This window comes from Myiozetetes cayanensis, unplaced genomic scaffold (genome assembly GCF_022539395.1).
Source record: "Myiozetetes cayanensis isolate MyiCay16 unplaced genomic scaffold, myiCay2020 scf4, whole genome shotgun sequence".
Lineage (NCBI taxonomy): Eukaryota > Metazoa > Chordata > Aves > Passeriformes > Tyrannidae > Myiozetetes > Myiozetetes cayanensis.
The window spans coordinates 55,388,420-55,403,676 of record NW_026087631.1 but is presented as its reverse complement, the minus strand read 5'-3'; the positions used below and the strand labels follow the sequence as shown (position 1 = coordinate 55,403,676).

The 15,257-nt window shown below is 40.0% G+C and overlaps 1 protein-coding gene across 3 annotated transcripts in view; it reads left to right on the top strand.

Moving 5' to 3' along the window:
• The first annotated feature begins 3,043 nt into the window (after window positions 1-3,043).
• The window catches only part of KIAA2026 (KIAA2026 ortholog), a 53,503-nt gene continuing 41,289 nt past the window's right edge, over window positions 3,044-15,257 (top strand). For 2 of the 3 annotated variants that reach the window (XM_050328656.1, XM_050328654.1), the window contains exons 1-3: window positions 3,044-3,694; window positions 6,088-6,288; window positions 12,824-14,250. In XM_050328656.1, coding sequence (XP_050184613.1) covers window positions 3,144-3,694; window positions 6,088-6,288; window positions 12,824-14,250 — 2,179 coding nt within the window. In that variant the 5' untranslated portion in view covers window positions 3,044-3,143. The remainder of the gene's footprint in view (window positions 3,695-6,087; window positions 6,289-12,823; window positions 14,251-15,257) is intronic. The other variant, XM_050328655.1, reaches the window with a different exon arrangement.

The window sequence follows — 15,257 nt, the reverse complement described above, 5'->3', positions numbered from 1 at the left end:
TGTTGGAAGAGATCTAAGAGTCTGTTCAATTTTTCTATGACCCAAAAGTACCAAAAAGTGAGACTTGAGGGCCAAGCATCCAAAAGGCATGAAAGTTCTAAAAGACCTGACATCTTAATCTAGTTTTATTTAATTTATAATAGAAATTCTCACTGTAACTTGAATGGCTTCTTTTCTGTTATCTTCAATTATGCTTTTTCTACAGTTCATTTAATCTCCACACATCTTGCAAGACTCCCTCCACAACTTCTGTCCCTCTGGTGAAGACTCTTCACCTTCATCTTGGAATGGGACCTAGACAAGATGAACACTATTCCTGAGATAAGTTATTAAAGAAAACACATCAAAGCATTCTCTGTTTTCCATCAGGACATGCTGGTCCTTATGGTCCAGTACAAGAAGGAAATTCAGCCTCTGCCTGCAAAGTATCATTCCAAATGCAATTTTTTAGAGTCAACACCACAAGGAAATAGAGAACTGTTATCCTACAGCATTTCAGACTTCACAATGATGTGCAGTGAAGCATCAAATGGGTCTCTAATAAGGGCACATCACAAAGACTCCGTTTGTAGAAGGACTACCCCATTGTGGTGGAGCCCCTGGTGGTCTAGTGGTAAGGGCGCAGTGTTGTCACCGCCGAGGCCCGGGTTCGATTCCCAGTCAGGGCCACTCCCGGGCAGATGGAGCTCGTTAGCCCTTAAAAAGGCAGTCCACCTACGTCCTAAGGACCTCGCTGCCACCGTCCAAGCTCGCTTGGCCCCGGCAGATGAACCTTAGGATTAAAGGGTGGGCTCAGTTCCGCGCACACTGTATCTCACCTAAAAAATCCAATGCGCAGGCTGGAAGGTGTAAAGACCTTCCCCGGATCTTCGCTCGCGAAGAATGGCCATTACCCCATTGTGGTCATTCAAGCTATTAGAGGATTTTCTTAAAATAAAGCAACTTTATTTATTATTTCTACAGTCAAACAGAAAGAATGTTTGCATAAGGACTTCTTGCTGCAATTTTAGATAGAAGCAAAGTCACGGATGTGCCAGTACAACATGGGAGCTTCCCGTAGCTCCTTTAACAGTGCGCTGGCTGAGTTTATCCTATGACCATGGGATATGCCCAGCACAACATAGGCCTGAAGGTCATTCTGTACATGGCTGCACCTGGGTTAACTATTGTGTGGACACTACAGTCTCAAAGCACAATGGCCCTTCCAAGCCCACCAGTGTGGAGGCACACTGCAGCCTGTGCTCCAGCGCAACACCCTGTCTGCACACTGTGGTGTCTGACCTAATTTCTATGGAGTCTACAATTCTAGAGGAGGCTTTGAAGAATAAAAACAGGTACCTGTAACATCAGTGAGTGATCAGGAGAGATGTCAGGACTTTGGGGGTCAAACTTCGAGCATAGCTGTTACCTGGGCTTTGCAGTCTGATGTTGGAAAATGGGGCTAGAGGGGGTGCCAAAGGCACAGCCTTTGTCCCATAGGCACAGCCTCCAGGGGAAGCACTGTGGCTGGAGTACCATACTCGCGGCCTCTGCTTAGGGCCCTTCCGCAAAATCACCTTAACAGAAGCATTTCTGAAAGCTGGCTCTGACCTAACGAGAATTTAAGGGACAGAGACTTCCTGGTGTCCTTAGAATGAGAAAACACAGTAACAACAGGAGAGTGGTTCTTGATTTCTTTATGTTCTAAATTCTGATTTACTCTCATCAAGAGAACTCCACTATGAGCAAGGTCTCTGGAGTGATCTCTGCAGAACATTACCTTGCAGAATGTTTGTATAAATATCTAAAGGGAGGGTGCCAAGAGGACAGAGCCAGGCTCTTCTCGGTGGTATCAAGCAATAGGACAAGAGGCAATGGGCAGAAACTGATGCACAGAAGTTCCACTTGAACTTGATGAAGAACTTCTTTACTTTGTGGGTGAGTGTGCACTGGAACAGATTGCCGAGAGAGGCTGTGGAGTCTCCCTCACTACAGATATTCCTGAACCATCTGAACACAACCCCAGGCAATGTGCTCTGGGATGACCCTACTTGAGCAGCGAGGTTGAACCTGATGTGCCTCTGTGGACCCCTCCAACCCGAACCGTTCAGTGATTCTGTGAGAATGGACAAGAATGCCCCTAACAAGTAGAGGTTTGATCAAGGAAAACATCATTTTTTTCCTGCCCCCTTACATTAATTCTCTCTCAGCAGGGTGCTTTTTGTAGTTACGTATGCGGAGAGGAAAAAACTGAAACCGCACACACAGTAACTGTCTCCCAGTTGCCTTGTACCACTACAGAGACCGCTGCTACTGTGGAGCTCCCTGCCGCCGGGGGGATGTCCCTTGCGATGTTGTGCAGCGGTGAGCGGGACTGGAGGGCGCTTGAGGGCAAACCTGGAAGGGCTGCAAGTGCCCCCCCCCCCCACCACCCAGGGCAGGTCAGCGCCGTGCGGAGCAGCCTTCCCTCAGAGGCACCAACTCCTAAGGCAAGTCAGACAGGACCGAGCGTAGAACCGAGAGCTTTTGTGAGCTGCCGTCCCGCTTCCACGGCTGAGAGCCAGTGACGGAACACCTGTGCCATCTGGTTACAAAGCGGCTATCTGAGCGCCCTGAGAGGATCACCCGGCGCCGAGGGCAGCACAGAGCGCTGGGGATCAATCCCCCCCCCACTCTGAGGGTGGCTCCTCCCCCTCAGCGCGCGCCCAACAGCCGCCAGCGCCCCCCCGCGCCGCGCCCGGCGCCCTCTGATGACGCCACGTCTCGCCCGGCGTCCGACAGCCCTCGCTCGGCCCCGCAGCCGCCGCGGCTGGCCGCGCGCATGCGCGCTGTGGCGAGCGGCGCCGCGTCCTCCCTCCCCGCCCCGCGCCCTCGCGCCGCCGCCTGCTGCCCGCGCGGGTCGGCACGCGCGCTGCCCCTCGGCAGCGGGAGAAGGAACTGCGCGCGCGGACCGGGATGCGGCGGAGCCCCCGCTCGCGGCGGCGGCGGCAGGGAGGGGGCGGGCCCTGAGGGCGAGGGCGCGGTCCCCGGGCGGGCGGGGCCGCGAGCAGGCCCGGGCGGTGCTTGTCCCGCGACGGGCGCGTCCCGCCCCCCGGAGCGGGGGCAGGGCCGGGGCCGTGCCGGGTGCTGAGCTGGGGCAGTGTCCGCAGGTGAGCCCCGTGCGGATGCGGCGGCCGGGTGAGGGGCAGCGCCGCGGTGCCCGGGCGGTGCCGAGGGGCCGGCCCGGGGCGGGAGACGCGGATTCCGGCGGAGAGCTCCCGGGCGATCGGCCCACCGCCCTTCGGAGCGGGATGGAGGAGCCCGACAAGGAGGAAGATACTGCCGGAGGGAAGACTGCCTGGCAGCAGAGCCTGAGTCCCGAGCTGCAGCAAGGATACCGAATCCTGCGCGAGTTCCTGCTGGAGAAGTACCGGCCTCTGACGGCGCCGTTCCTGGAGCCCCTCGCGGATCAGGCATCCTTCGGAGAAGAAGGCGCCGGCTCCCCCTCGGGCCGTAACAGCGGCCAGTCCCTCCAGCAGCTGCCAACTGGAATATGGCTGTTGAAGATGGAAGAGAAATTTTCCAGCGGGCAGTACACAGGGATAGCAGATTTCGTATGTGACTTCCGGCTCATGCTGGAGACTTGCTACCGACTGCACGGTGTGGATCACTGGCTCTCCAAACAGGCCCAGAAGCTGGAGATGATGCTGGAACAGAAGTTGGCGCTGCTGTCCCGGTATGTGTAGAAAAGTCTATAGGTGCCCTGCCGCATGTTGTTTACATAAAGTAGAACAGGGGGGTGTGTTTCTTTGTGTGAAAAATTTCATTAAAAGAGAACAAACATCAATCCAAACCAAACAAAGCCCCACTACAGAACACTGGAACTCTCAATACTTTCATGTGAGGAACGTTTCCTACTACGATCTATTCAAATTCTAATTCAAAACTCTTTGGAAATACCAAACCTGAATATTCCAAAAATAATTCCAAACCAAAATGCCAAACAGAGCACAGCATTTCCTGGCTAAGATTTTCCTCCTGAAAGAAGCCTTTTGTGAACAGGGAGGCATACGTGTTTATGCAAGATGTCAAATGCTTCTTTATTTATCGTAAAACTGCCTAAACTTTGTATGAATATCTGGCTTTTTTAAATTGTTTTTGAGCAATCTGTGAAATTTTTACTGTCTTCAAAATAAGTAGGAGTAAAATCTTGAGCCAAAGGTACCTGCTTTGAAATGGCATGATTTTTGATACTCATAAAATGAGAGACAGTGCATGGAATACTGTAGTCTTAAATGGCAAAATGGAAATTGTGGTAAGTTTAAATATAAGTCCTCGGCAGAAACTTGTTTATCAGCCAAAACAGCTGAAACATAGAAAGATGTTGACCTATCTGGTAGAAAGGCCAGTTTAAATCACGACTGAAGTAAATGCTTTCTCATGAGTTTGTCATAGGCATAGTTCAGTCATTATCAGAAACTCATGGTGGCTTCTTACAATGAAAGGCCCACCAGTCTCCTGAATGACATAGTATTTTGCGTGTAAAATCCAGAAATTTACTTTGGCTAAGGGTGAAGATGAAGAAGGAACAGTATTGGGACGTTTGTAAATCTGTGCATGTCCATCAGCTTTCAGCTTGTTAGTGACACAGAACATGAGCTGCCAGCTGGTAAGAAGAACCTTGCTTGTGTAGTAGGAACACTTGAGGAGTGTGGTGCAGAACTCAGCTGAAACTGGAGTGAACCTATGCATTCTGCTGTAGTAACAGTATATTTGAAACTATTTCTGTGTAACGGCAATTTTGGGACAGTTTGCAAGAAGGGAAGGAGCCAAACCTAATGGGGCTTGCATGTTGCTAGTTTGCTTGAGTAAAACTTGGTTTAAAAAAAAAATCAGAGCTCCTGGCTTATATGCTGGCAAATAAATAACCAAATGCAGCTTGGAAAATCTGTGCTGTGTTCATTACTGTATGTTGTGTGACTGTAGCATCTCTGCTGTATTGAATTAAGGGGCGTTTTGTTGAATGAAGTGACTACTCATTTTATTTGGTAGGACCTGAGAATGCTCAATGCTGTTTTGTTAGAAATTATGTTAGAAAGTGAAGTCAGTTTATGCACTGTGCCATCAAATAGCAATATATGTATTTACTAAAAAAAAAAATCAATTGCCCATGTAATTCTTTCAGAAATGCAGAGCCTTTTTCAAATAAATATTAGGAAATACTAAACTAAAAATAATCCTACCTCAATACACAGTGAATTTCTCTTGTATTAACTCTTCAGAGATTTGTAAAGATGTATTCAATATGTCTGTGTGCACTTGCTTAGTAAAAGTTTCTAAGAACTATATAGAGAAAGGATTATGGAATCTAGAAGTCTCAAAAATCTTTTATAATTTTTGATCAGACAAATTTGTTTTAAGTGTTTATCAGACCTAATTTTATAAGTAAAATAAAATTGAAGTACTACTTTCTGGAGTAATCATTCTTGCATTATTACAGAGCAATGTTTAGGTCAATGATCCCCTTCAAGTGGTTCAAGGAAATCAATCAGTGTTGGTTGTCTAATTCTCAGATACTACAAGCCACAGGAAATTATCTTAGAGTGGAGATTACTTTTGAATGGGGTTTGGATTTTTCCCCTCTGTCCCCTTAAATGTTCTCAGATGTTGTGAATAACTGGTCCCAGTTTCAATGGAGTATTTTGAAACAATGTAGGATGAAATGAAACTTTGCAGCCAAATTTGTACTGTTTTGCCTTTCATCTTTTGTAGTTTTAAACAGAACTAAACTGGTGTTTAACACACACTTCTCCAACCTAAACCAATGAAAACACCTTTCCCCCCCCGCCAGATATTTATGGATTAATATAGAGAATTCAGTCTCCAAATAGTATTTGGTTATTTGAGGTGAAGGTCCACCATTTTTAACTGATGTGAAAACACAGGGCATATTAGCATGTTGGGTTTAAAATTTCATAAAGGAACTTGTAAAGTGGAAAAAATGGCAGTTGAAAACATAACTGCTTTTGTCTCAGTAAATGTGCTTGATCCATGGTTGGTAGGGAAGGCATTGAAGTACCACTGGTAAGGACAGTCATAGTTGTGAATTGGCTTGCTTTTTTCTTCTAGGCATTTAAGAGAGAAAACATCATTAGCTGTCACATCTAGAGGATGCTATGGGCAGGAAGATGAGAAAGGAACAGCATGCATTTCCACAAGACGTCGTTCCACACCTCGCAGTTTAGTAGGCTTGTCAACAGGCATGTTTGAGTCTGTGATGGTTCAGGTTCTAAGACAAGAGGAGCAGCTGAGAGCAAAAGAGGAAAAGAGGTAATAGGAAAAACCGTTTTGTTTTAGTTTTAAGTAATTATGTCTTCCTAGTTCTCTACAGGAGCTAGCTCCTTATAGCTTTTTTAGGTAAATAACTATTGTGGGGCTCTTGTGGTCTTAAGTTCGTGACTTCAGTACACTATATCCACAAAGCAAAATGTTAGTACCACCTTCAGGAAAAATTGCTGAAGTCATAGAATTCACCACATAATGAAGAAGTCACTACATTAAATTATAGCTGCTTTTATTTTAGGATTGTGAAACTTTTAAGAGTAATTAAAAACATCCACAGCAATTTCCTGTTAGCTCATTCGCAGGTTATCACCCCTGTCCTTGGACTGTTTTTCATGCAAGAATTAGATTAAAAACTGCCAGAATACTTAACTAGAATCTAATTCTGTGATCTTGTCACTGCTTCCCTTATTGATAGCCAGAAGCAAATTATCTCTGCCAGTGCCACTGCTGTTAACTCCCTGATGTGGCATTCCAGCTTGTCAGTTAGGTAATGCATTTAGAATGTGTGTATAATTAAAATCTGTGGGATTTTGAGGTATATCATTACAGGCAATGTTTAATGCTAGTATGTTTCACTTTGAGGAAAAAGAAGCTTATAAGCTTGTATATTTTAATAGTAACTTGAGTGACTGTGTCTGAAGGTGGAGCATGCTGGAAAGACAGCATTTGCTTTAGGAAGCAAAATGTTTCTAGCTTTTTTCAAAGCTTTGGAGACTTCTTTCCATATGTAACCAGTTCACTCTAATTTTGCAGGTAATGTTGATTTTCAACAGATTTGAAGCTATTTGGCTGACTTTGCTGTTAGACAGTACTTTTTCCCTAGAAAAGAGTGAATCTTTTTTCTAATGCACTCATTTTCTAATCACACTTCACAAAAAGAAAGAAAAGCAAAGATCACTAGTGTTATTGTGTCTCTGGTAAAAGTCTCTTGATTTTTGCTCAACTCTGTGTTCTAGAACTCAGAACTTGGTAAAACTGTTATGAAAAAGGACATTTTGATTGTATTTTAGTTCATCCATAGAGTCTGTAGAACATTTTACCAGACAAAGTAAGAATTTGGCTTTCATACACGTGTTTCAAGCTCATTCCTGTAAAACTGTATTAATTAACAGTTAAATCCATGTATCTGGATATACTCAGAAGTCCCGGATCCTGTGCAAATGATACTCCACAGTGCTTGGTTCTGCAGAAAATTCTATGATAAGATCACAACAAGCTTGCCTTTTTACGCCCTAAAATGTTGAGCTATACCACTTACTGCAAAGCAATAAAACTCTATCACTAGGTAGCTGGTTGAATATTTCTTTGACTCTGTTGAGCTACTCAAATAATTATGCTTCAGATGTCTTCTGAAGTTTTATTTCCTAGTAGATCCCATCATGTTTTCAAAGTAATTTGGATCTCTCTCTGTCAATTGCTTCCCAACTCACAAAAAATGTTTCAAAAGTACCGTTTAGTATTATTTTATGAAAAAGGCTTGGAAATTGGAAGACCTATAAAATTATTTATATATTACCAGTGAAGATCATGATACAGTGTATATAAAGTGTCGTATTTATAAATGCACATACTTTCAACACTAAGGACACTATATTTATTAAAAAATATATTTCAACTTTCTAAACTTATTTTGGCTTATTGCTAAAGTACAGATTATGTTGTTAAGAAGAGAAAATGGTTATGCTGCCTTTTTTTTTAGAAATCTGATACACTGAGGTTGGCACAGAAGGAATACTTTCAAAATTAAATGCAAGATTGCAGGCTTGGAGGTTTCAGTTGGAGAGCACAATGCTGGCAAATCAGTTGTATTTGGATAGGCAGCATCTGCTGTTCACCCAACTTTCAGATGAGTTGTCAGGAACATAATAAAATGCTCCCTTTCTGCCATCCAGTGGACCCCTCAGCGTGCATGTACCTTCTAGCCAGTAATTATCTTGGTTTAGAATGCCTAGGAGTTACATGCTTTCAGTCCCAAATAGCTAAGGCGGTAAATGCAAGGGCCTCTCTACAAAACAGCTTCATACCTAAAGAAATTGCCTGTTGAAATATAATTTTATATCTAATTCTTTGCTCTAGATATTTAGATATTCTTGTAAGGCACAGGCCTTATAATGAGTATTAAATAAAACTAAAATTAAATTAAAAATACTAAAATATACAAATAAATATAATAATGTATATTTTATATAAAAATAAAATATAAATTTAATTAGTAAATTAAATACTTTTAAAAGTTTGGGCTTTCTCCTCTCTCCCCCCCCCCCCCCAGATCCTTGACAATGATTTTGCAAACTTTTTTTCAATTTCATATTTTGGAAGGACAGCCTGAAGTGTGATTTTTATCTTTTCTGTAGTTAGCTTAATGGAAATCCTACTCCAAATCCTACCTATGTTTTTGTTATATGGGTGTCCTTTGTTGAGAGTTCTCTTTTTCTTGCAGTTTATCCATTTCTTGCACAATCAGTTTCATTTTTTCTTTATTCAGTGTTGTATAACTTCCTCCACATTTATCATGGTACACTCAGCATATGAAACTGAGATGTCATTGCAAAGCAAATTTCATTATTTTGCAGATAATAATTTCTGTACAGTAGCAATAGCACTTTTTCCCAAGCTTTCCTTTTGTTCAATTGTTCTAATTATCAGAATATTGACCATCTTCTTTGGATTATTTATAAAATTTCTATGAGTTTTTATTTAGGAGTTTGGTTACATGCTAATATACATATGCATAGCAATATACATACTAATTTACATATCAGTTAACAATAAATAATTGTGGAATTATTTTTAAATTGGAAATACCTGGTTAGGTACTGAAACATAGAAGTAGATTCCTACTGAAATTTTTAAAACCACTGGTGAATGGCAGATAATTAACTGGTTGATTCCAGTGGGAATTAAGTGTCTGTATGACTTGGTTTGTTGAAAGTTATGCTAGGCATAACTTCACCATCTCTGAAAACATGATCCTGGGATAAGTTTTAGATATGTTCATTAGAACATTTAAAGAATTCAATTCTGGTTGCGAGTTAGTAATCTAATTTAGCAAATTATGGAATAAGGTATGTTTATATAGTCAGTTTTGCTGTTTATGAGGATGTTAACATGGAATTAACCTGGATCCTAGAGAAAAATATAGAGTATGTTATAATACGATGTAAGCCATTACAGATACAGAATTAAGGTTACATGGGCATCTCCCAATTTAATATCCTCTGAGTGTTACACCTTGACTTAATTTAGAATAAGGTGTAATAATGCTAATTTGTACATAACTTTCTATTTAATTTTTTAAAAGAAAGTTTGTAGAAACAAGTTACTGTAGAATTAAAACAGTTCTCTGTATCTTGTCATTAGAGTTCCAGTGTCTGACCTTTTACCTGAATCAACACCTAAGTAGGTTAGAAATGATAATTGGGGGAACAAAGTAAAATCTAATCATTGTCTCCTCTCCCCTCCAAGTGAAATCTCTTGTTGCAAGCAAGAAGGAGTTTGCTTATGATATCTGCTGTCTCAAAGGAGAAAATTATAAGAAAAGTGGGAGTTATATCTGGACTCTGTTTTAGGTGTTATGTCTGCTAGGGATCACGGTTGCTGAGCTTTAACGTCAAATGCCATGGCTTTATCCACTTAAGAGCTGCAAAACAAGTGCTGCAGATGTGTTCTGGGAATATGACCTCAGTCTGGAAGTGTCAGCTTCAACTTAGATTAGTTTTGTTATGATTGTAAGTGCAGTACATGTCTGCCAACATATTCATGGTAAATGTGAATAAAAGTTTGAAACAACAGCATTTTTTACAATTGCTGTCAACGTAAAAGCCAAATATGTATGTCCAGAGAATTTCTCAGTCCAACAGCAAATGTCTCTCTCTTACCACCCCCATTTCTTCTTCCATCCGTGCTCCCTTGCCCCCCCCCCCTTCTCCCCTCTTCATTCCCTTCCATCCTCTCAAAAAAAACCCAAACCAAAACACTGCAGGAAAAAGCTATGCCCTCCAAAAGATTCTGGCAGGAACACCTCAATAATGAAGATATGAAAGTGTGCTTTTTATACATTTTCTCTTGAATGTCTGCTGAGAATGGAATGACAACAGATACTGTGATAAAACAAGAGTTTAAAAAACAAAGGCAAACTTTTTGCAACTGAAACAATTTATATTTTTCTTTTTAAGGAACCTTTTAAAACATTCTTAAAACAGTATAATAATTGTCATTTTATCTAGACTAAAGTGAATCTAGGGTATTGTGTTTGAGAATTCTATCTTGATTTAAATTATGAATTGATGATAAACTGAAACTGTTTGCAAAGATGGTATTTTTAGATGACCTACAGCTTATGTTTTTCTCAACAATACTGAAATGTTATTGTTTCTACATATGTTCTATCTCACTACATGTTCATATTTGGTCTTATTTCCATACATACTAATAGTGTTCATACCTTTTGGAGTCAGCAGGTTATTAGGAGGTGTGTTTTACATGTAGGAGGAAAGGAGTGGGATCCAAGAGTGCTTTGAAATTGATGTTTGATACCATTTTTTACTTAGTATGGTTTCTTCCTCTATCTCACTTATAAATTAGTTATTTTTATTTATTATTTTCTCTTCTTTATTATACCAATGCATTATTAGCACATTGAAATAGAACGTAAGTCAGAATAAAAATAATGCTCACTTTACCTATGCAAGTAGTATAGTTGCATTTATCGGTTTAGTCACGTAGAATGGCAAATAGGATTTTGTGCTGCAAAGTAGGACTTTGTTTTTATATCCCATCCTTTACATCATTAAATTAATGCTGCACTGGGAGACTGAAGTTAAGAATTTAGTGATCTGTTTACTTTTACATTTTATGCTTTACATGAATCTGTCACAAGAATGTATGTGGTATTTAAAAAGTTCTGTTCAAATGATGGTAATAATTCACTGGAAATTTAATTTAATTGTATAAGATAAAGCATTTGTAGAATCTTATTGTATTTTATGTTATTTTGCATATACATGTTATGTTTCTCCTGTGCTGATACTAAAATGTAGACTAAGTTGGGTTTGTGACATTTTTTATGCTGTTGATATAGCTAGACAATAGTTAATACTTCAAATACACTCTCTTCAAGCTAGAAGCCTCTATTTAGCTTCATGTTGTCAAAAGAAAGATTTTAATTTATTATTACTCTTTTACTGAATTTGAAGGCATTGATACTTTGAATGGATACATGCCATTTACTCGCTACTTGTATATGAAAAAAATATAATTGAAGGTTAGCAATCTGGAAATAAGGACATGGAAATTCCAGTAACAGGTTACATTAGTGCTGTAGGAAGGTCATTGTTCCTACCACTGATAGAAGTTTCAGGGAAAAACATATGAAAAGCTTAGGATGAACTCTAAAAAAATTTTCCTGTAAGTACAGCTGTATTTTAATCCTGTCTTTTGGAGTCTGGTCATGCCTTCAGGCAAAAATGTTAGTTTACTATTGCAACATTAGAGAAAAATCCCTTCTGTTGCTGGTAACCTTTGATATTCTTTGATTCATGCAGATGTCCAGTTTTCCTCTTTGGAACTGAATTAACATATCCTGTATTTTAGTAACTAAATGGAAAGCTAGGTGTGATTTGATTATCTGAAATGAAAGCATTTCTTCTTCTAACACTTGTTACCCTTAAACTTCACAATGAGTTTCCAAATAAAAGTAAACAGAAGTTCTCAGGCTGTCTTATTAGCTTTGTATATTGCTGTCATGTTTCCTCTTGCTAGTGTTTTGTGTGGAGCCCCAGATTATCCAGAACTTCTTACAGACCTCTGATTACTGATAACCTCTTTCTCTGAATACACGTTATTTCTACTCTATCCTTTTTTTAGGTAGGGGGACCAGAGCTGATTACATTTTTTTCAGATGAGGGCAAGCCATTCATTAGTGTAATGACATTTTATTTCTGGTGTTATTTTCCATGACATTTTTTGTGCGTCCCAATACTTGTTTCCTTTTTGACCACCATTGCAAACCAGCACACCTATGGCTAGGAGGGAAAATACGAGTAGATAAAGCACTTAGACATGTACACTTGTGTGCTGAGGAAGGGAAGCACACAAGGAGCGTGACACAAGCCACAGAGCAACCATTTGAAAGGAAGATTTAACTGGAATTCATGTCAGAGAATTTGATATGGATAATTTGATGGAAAAACTTAATCCTGACAAAAAGAGATTGGAAAGGAAATACATTTTAAAAACCCCAAAAATCTAAACCACACAGACTGTTGATATATGACAGGCTTTTTTCTTACCTTTTTCCATTTTTAAACTAGAGATAGATTATAAAAGACTGTAATTTCCCATTCTGGTCCAGTGATGTGTTGTGTACTGCAAAGTAAGAGAAACTAAACTAAAACTTTATGCACTGTGCTCTTCAGTACTTCAAGATAAGTATCTTTGTCGCGCTGTAGCTCTGACTTTTTTTCTCCCTCATTTTTTGGTTTACCCAATATCTGAATTTTCATGAACTTTCTTTTAATAGGCAGAGAGATCAAGAAAGAAAAGAAGCAGAAGAAGCTAGTCAGAAAGAAATAGAAGAATGGGAAAAATCACTTTTAGCTCAAGCAGCACCTACAAGGATGGAGATGATGTGGGAGATTCCAGCTATTGGTCATTTTCTTTGTTTAGCACAACAGATTTTAAATTTACCTGAAATAGTATTCTATGAATTGGAACGCTGTCTTCTGATGCCTCAGTGTAATATTTTTTTGTCTAAAATAATGACTTCTTTGTTAAGTCCTCCTCATCGCAGATCTACGTTGCACCGCAGACCGACATTTTCTTACAGGACTTGGGAAGCAGCACTGAGAAAGAAAGTACAACACTGGTACACTGTTGTAGGGCAGACTGACAATCCTAATGGCGCTGCAGAAAAACTTGGCTTGTGTCCCCAGTTTTTCAAAGTGCTCGGAGAAGTTAATCCCTTGGAGGAAAAACCATTTCATGAGCTACCATTCTACCAAAAAGTATGGCTGCTAAAAGGTCTCTGTGACTTCGTGTATGAAACACAAAAGGATGTTCAGGATGCAGTGCTAGGTCAGCCTATCCACGAATGCAGAGAAGTAATTCTTGGTTATGACTGCTTGGAGAATGCATATGTTCATTTTCCACAGTTCTGTGGTGCGGATGTTCGGATTTACAAACAAAAGCCTTTTCAGGCTCCTGAATTCCCATCTCTTCCCATCAAAGTTAAAAAAGTACCTCGTATTAAATCGGAAAGAATAAAACATGAATATGTAGCCAAAAGCAATGGGGAGGTCAGTTCTCCTGGTAGAGAACTGCTACATCATTGCAAGACAGAAGTAGAGAAAAGTATGGACTCTGTCATTATCAGTCCAGAAAAAAACCCACATTTAGGCACCTTTAGAGTCCCTACAGGGGAGATAAACTGTGAAATCAAAGCCTCAGGAGTCTGTGACATCAAGAAAAGTGTTTGTTATAAAGAAAACTTGAGGAATTTGATTACTTCAGGAAAGATTGTTGGTATGGGTGGGGACTCTAGTTCAAGAGAAATAACGGATGGGGAGAATGCACAAGGTTGTGCTGAAATGGCCAGACTAAGATCTGATATGAACCCATTCAAGGAGAACACACTGAAAGCTTGCCAAGTGCATGTCAATGGCACTTACAATAGTAACCAAGACACCAGTTACCATGAATCTGCTAAAGAAACAGTGCTAGAGAACTCACTGCGTCATAATAAGAAGCTAAATAAGATACTAGCAAAAAAGAAGAAAAAGAAAAAAAAGAAGTTGAAGGATATTCTAAATGAAAATCTACAGAGAAAACTTGATGACCTGCAAAGAAAGCGTGAGATTCATCTTCATCCGTTCAAATCTTATAAATCTGAACTCCAGAACAAGTTATTTATAATTAAGAAGAAAGCAAAACACAAGAAGCACAAATCTGGTAAGTTGACATTCTTACCTGTAGTAAAAAGTAGGAGGATACTGATTTCTTTTTTAAGCTGCATTTTTAGCTGATATGTCTGTATTTTATTTTGTGAAACAGGACAACCTTATTGGATTAGACATTTCGGTTTCCCATATAAAGCATGTAAAGCAGGCTCATCAGCTGATTAAACCATGATTCATTTGCAGAATTTAGAGAACATAATACATTTGGAGAGGTTGTTTGTTGAAAAAATATTTAGAAGAATGAATGTGATTGACTGGTTAGCATCAGAGTGTCACTTGAAGTCATTTTATGGTGTCTTATGTTATAGCAGTTGTAGAAATGTTTCTTCCCTTTCTGGTAATATGACCTCATCCAAATTATGAAGAAACACAGAGTAATTACATGAGATCGTGAATCTAAGGCCATTCATACCGGAACTGTGCAGTCTTAGGTCACCAAACAGTACTGCTTTAACTGTGGGCCTGATTACTGAGTCCAACGACTGGGATGCGGAGTTTATGCTGATGGCATTCTTATTACAGATTTGTGCAGCATCTAGCTAAGTGTTTCAGGTAGGTGATATACAATCCAGATTTCAATTAACTCACTGGAAAATTTTTAAGCTATTTGAAAACTGAAGTTTTCAAAGTCCTTAAGTCAGTTCAAATTGTCAGGTAGCTGTAGTATTTTTGATGGCATACAAAGCACCATAAAAGCTTCATTCTGTTGAGTCCTGGGCTAAGCTATCTGTGCTAGATTTTAGCAGACTGCTTAAAACATTGTATTTTTCAAAGTGACAAGCTACTTTTCAGAACAGTGTAAACTGACAGATAAGTATTGGATTTCGTCTGAAAAGTGGAAAGCCAAAATGAAAAATCTGGGTAACAGCAAAGTGTCTTCTAAAGGGCAAGAAAATTCCAAGATCTGATGCCAGTGCATTTTACTAAAAGTTAAAATTTAAAGCTAAGGAAACAAGTAATATTTAGATCTCAAATATTTGTGCATAATACCTAAAGAAC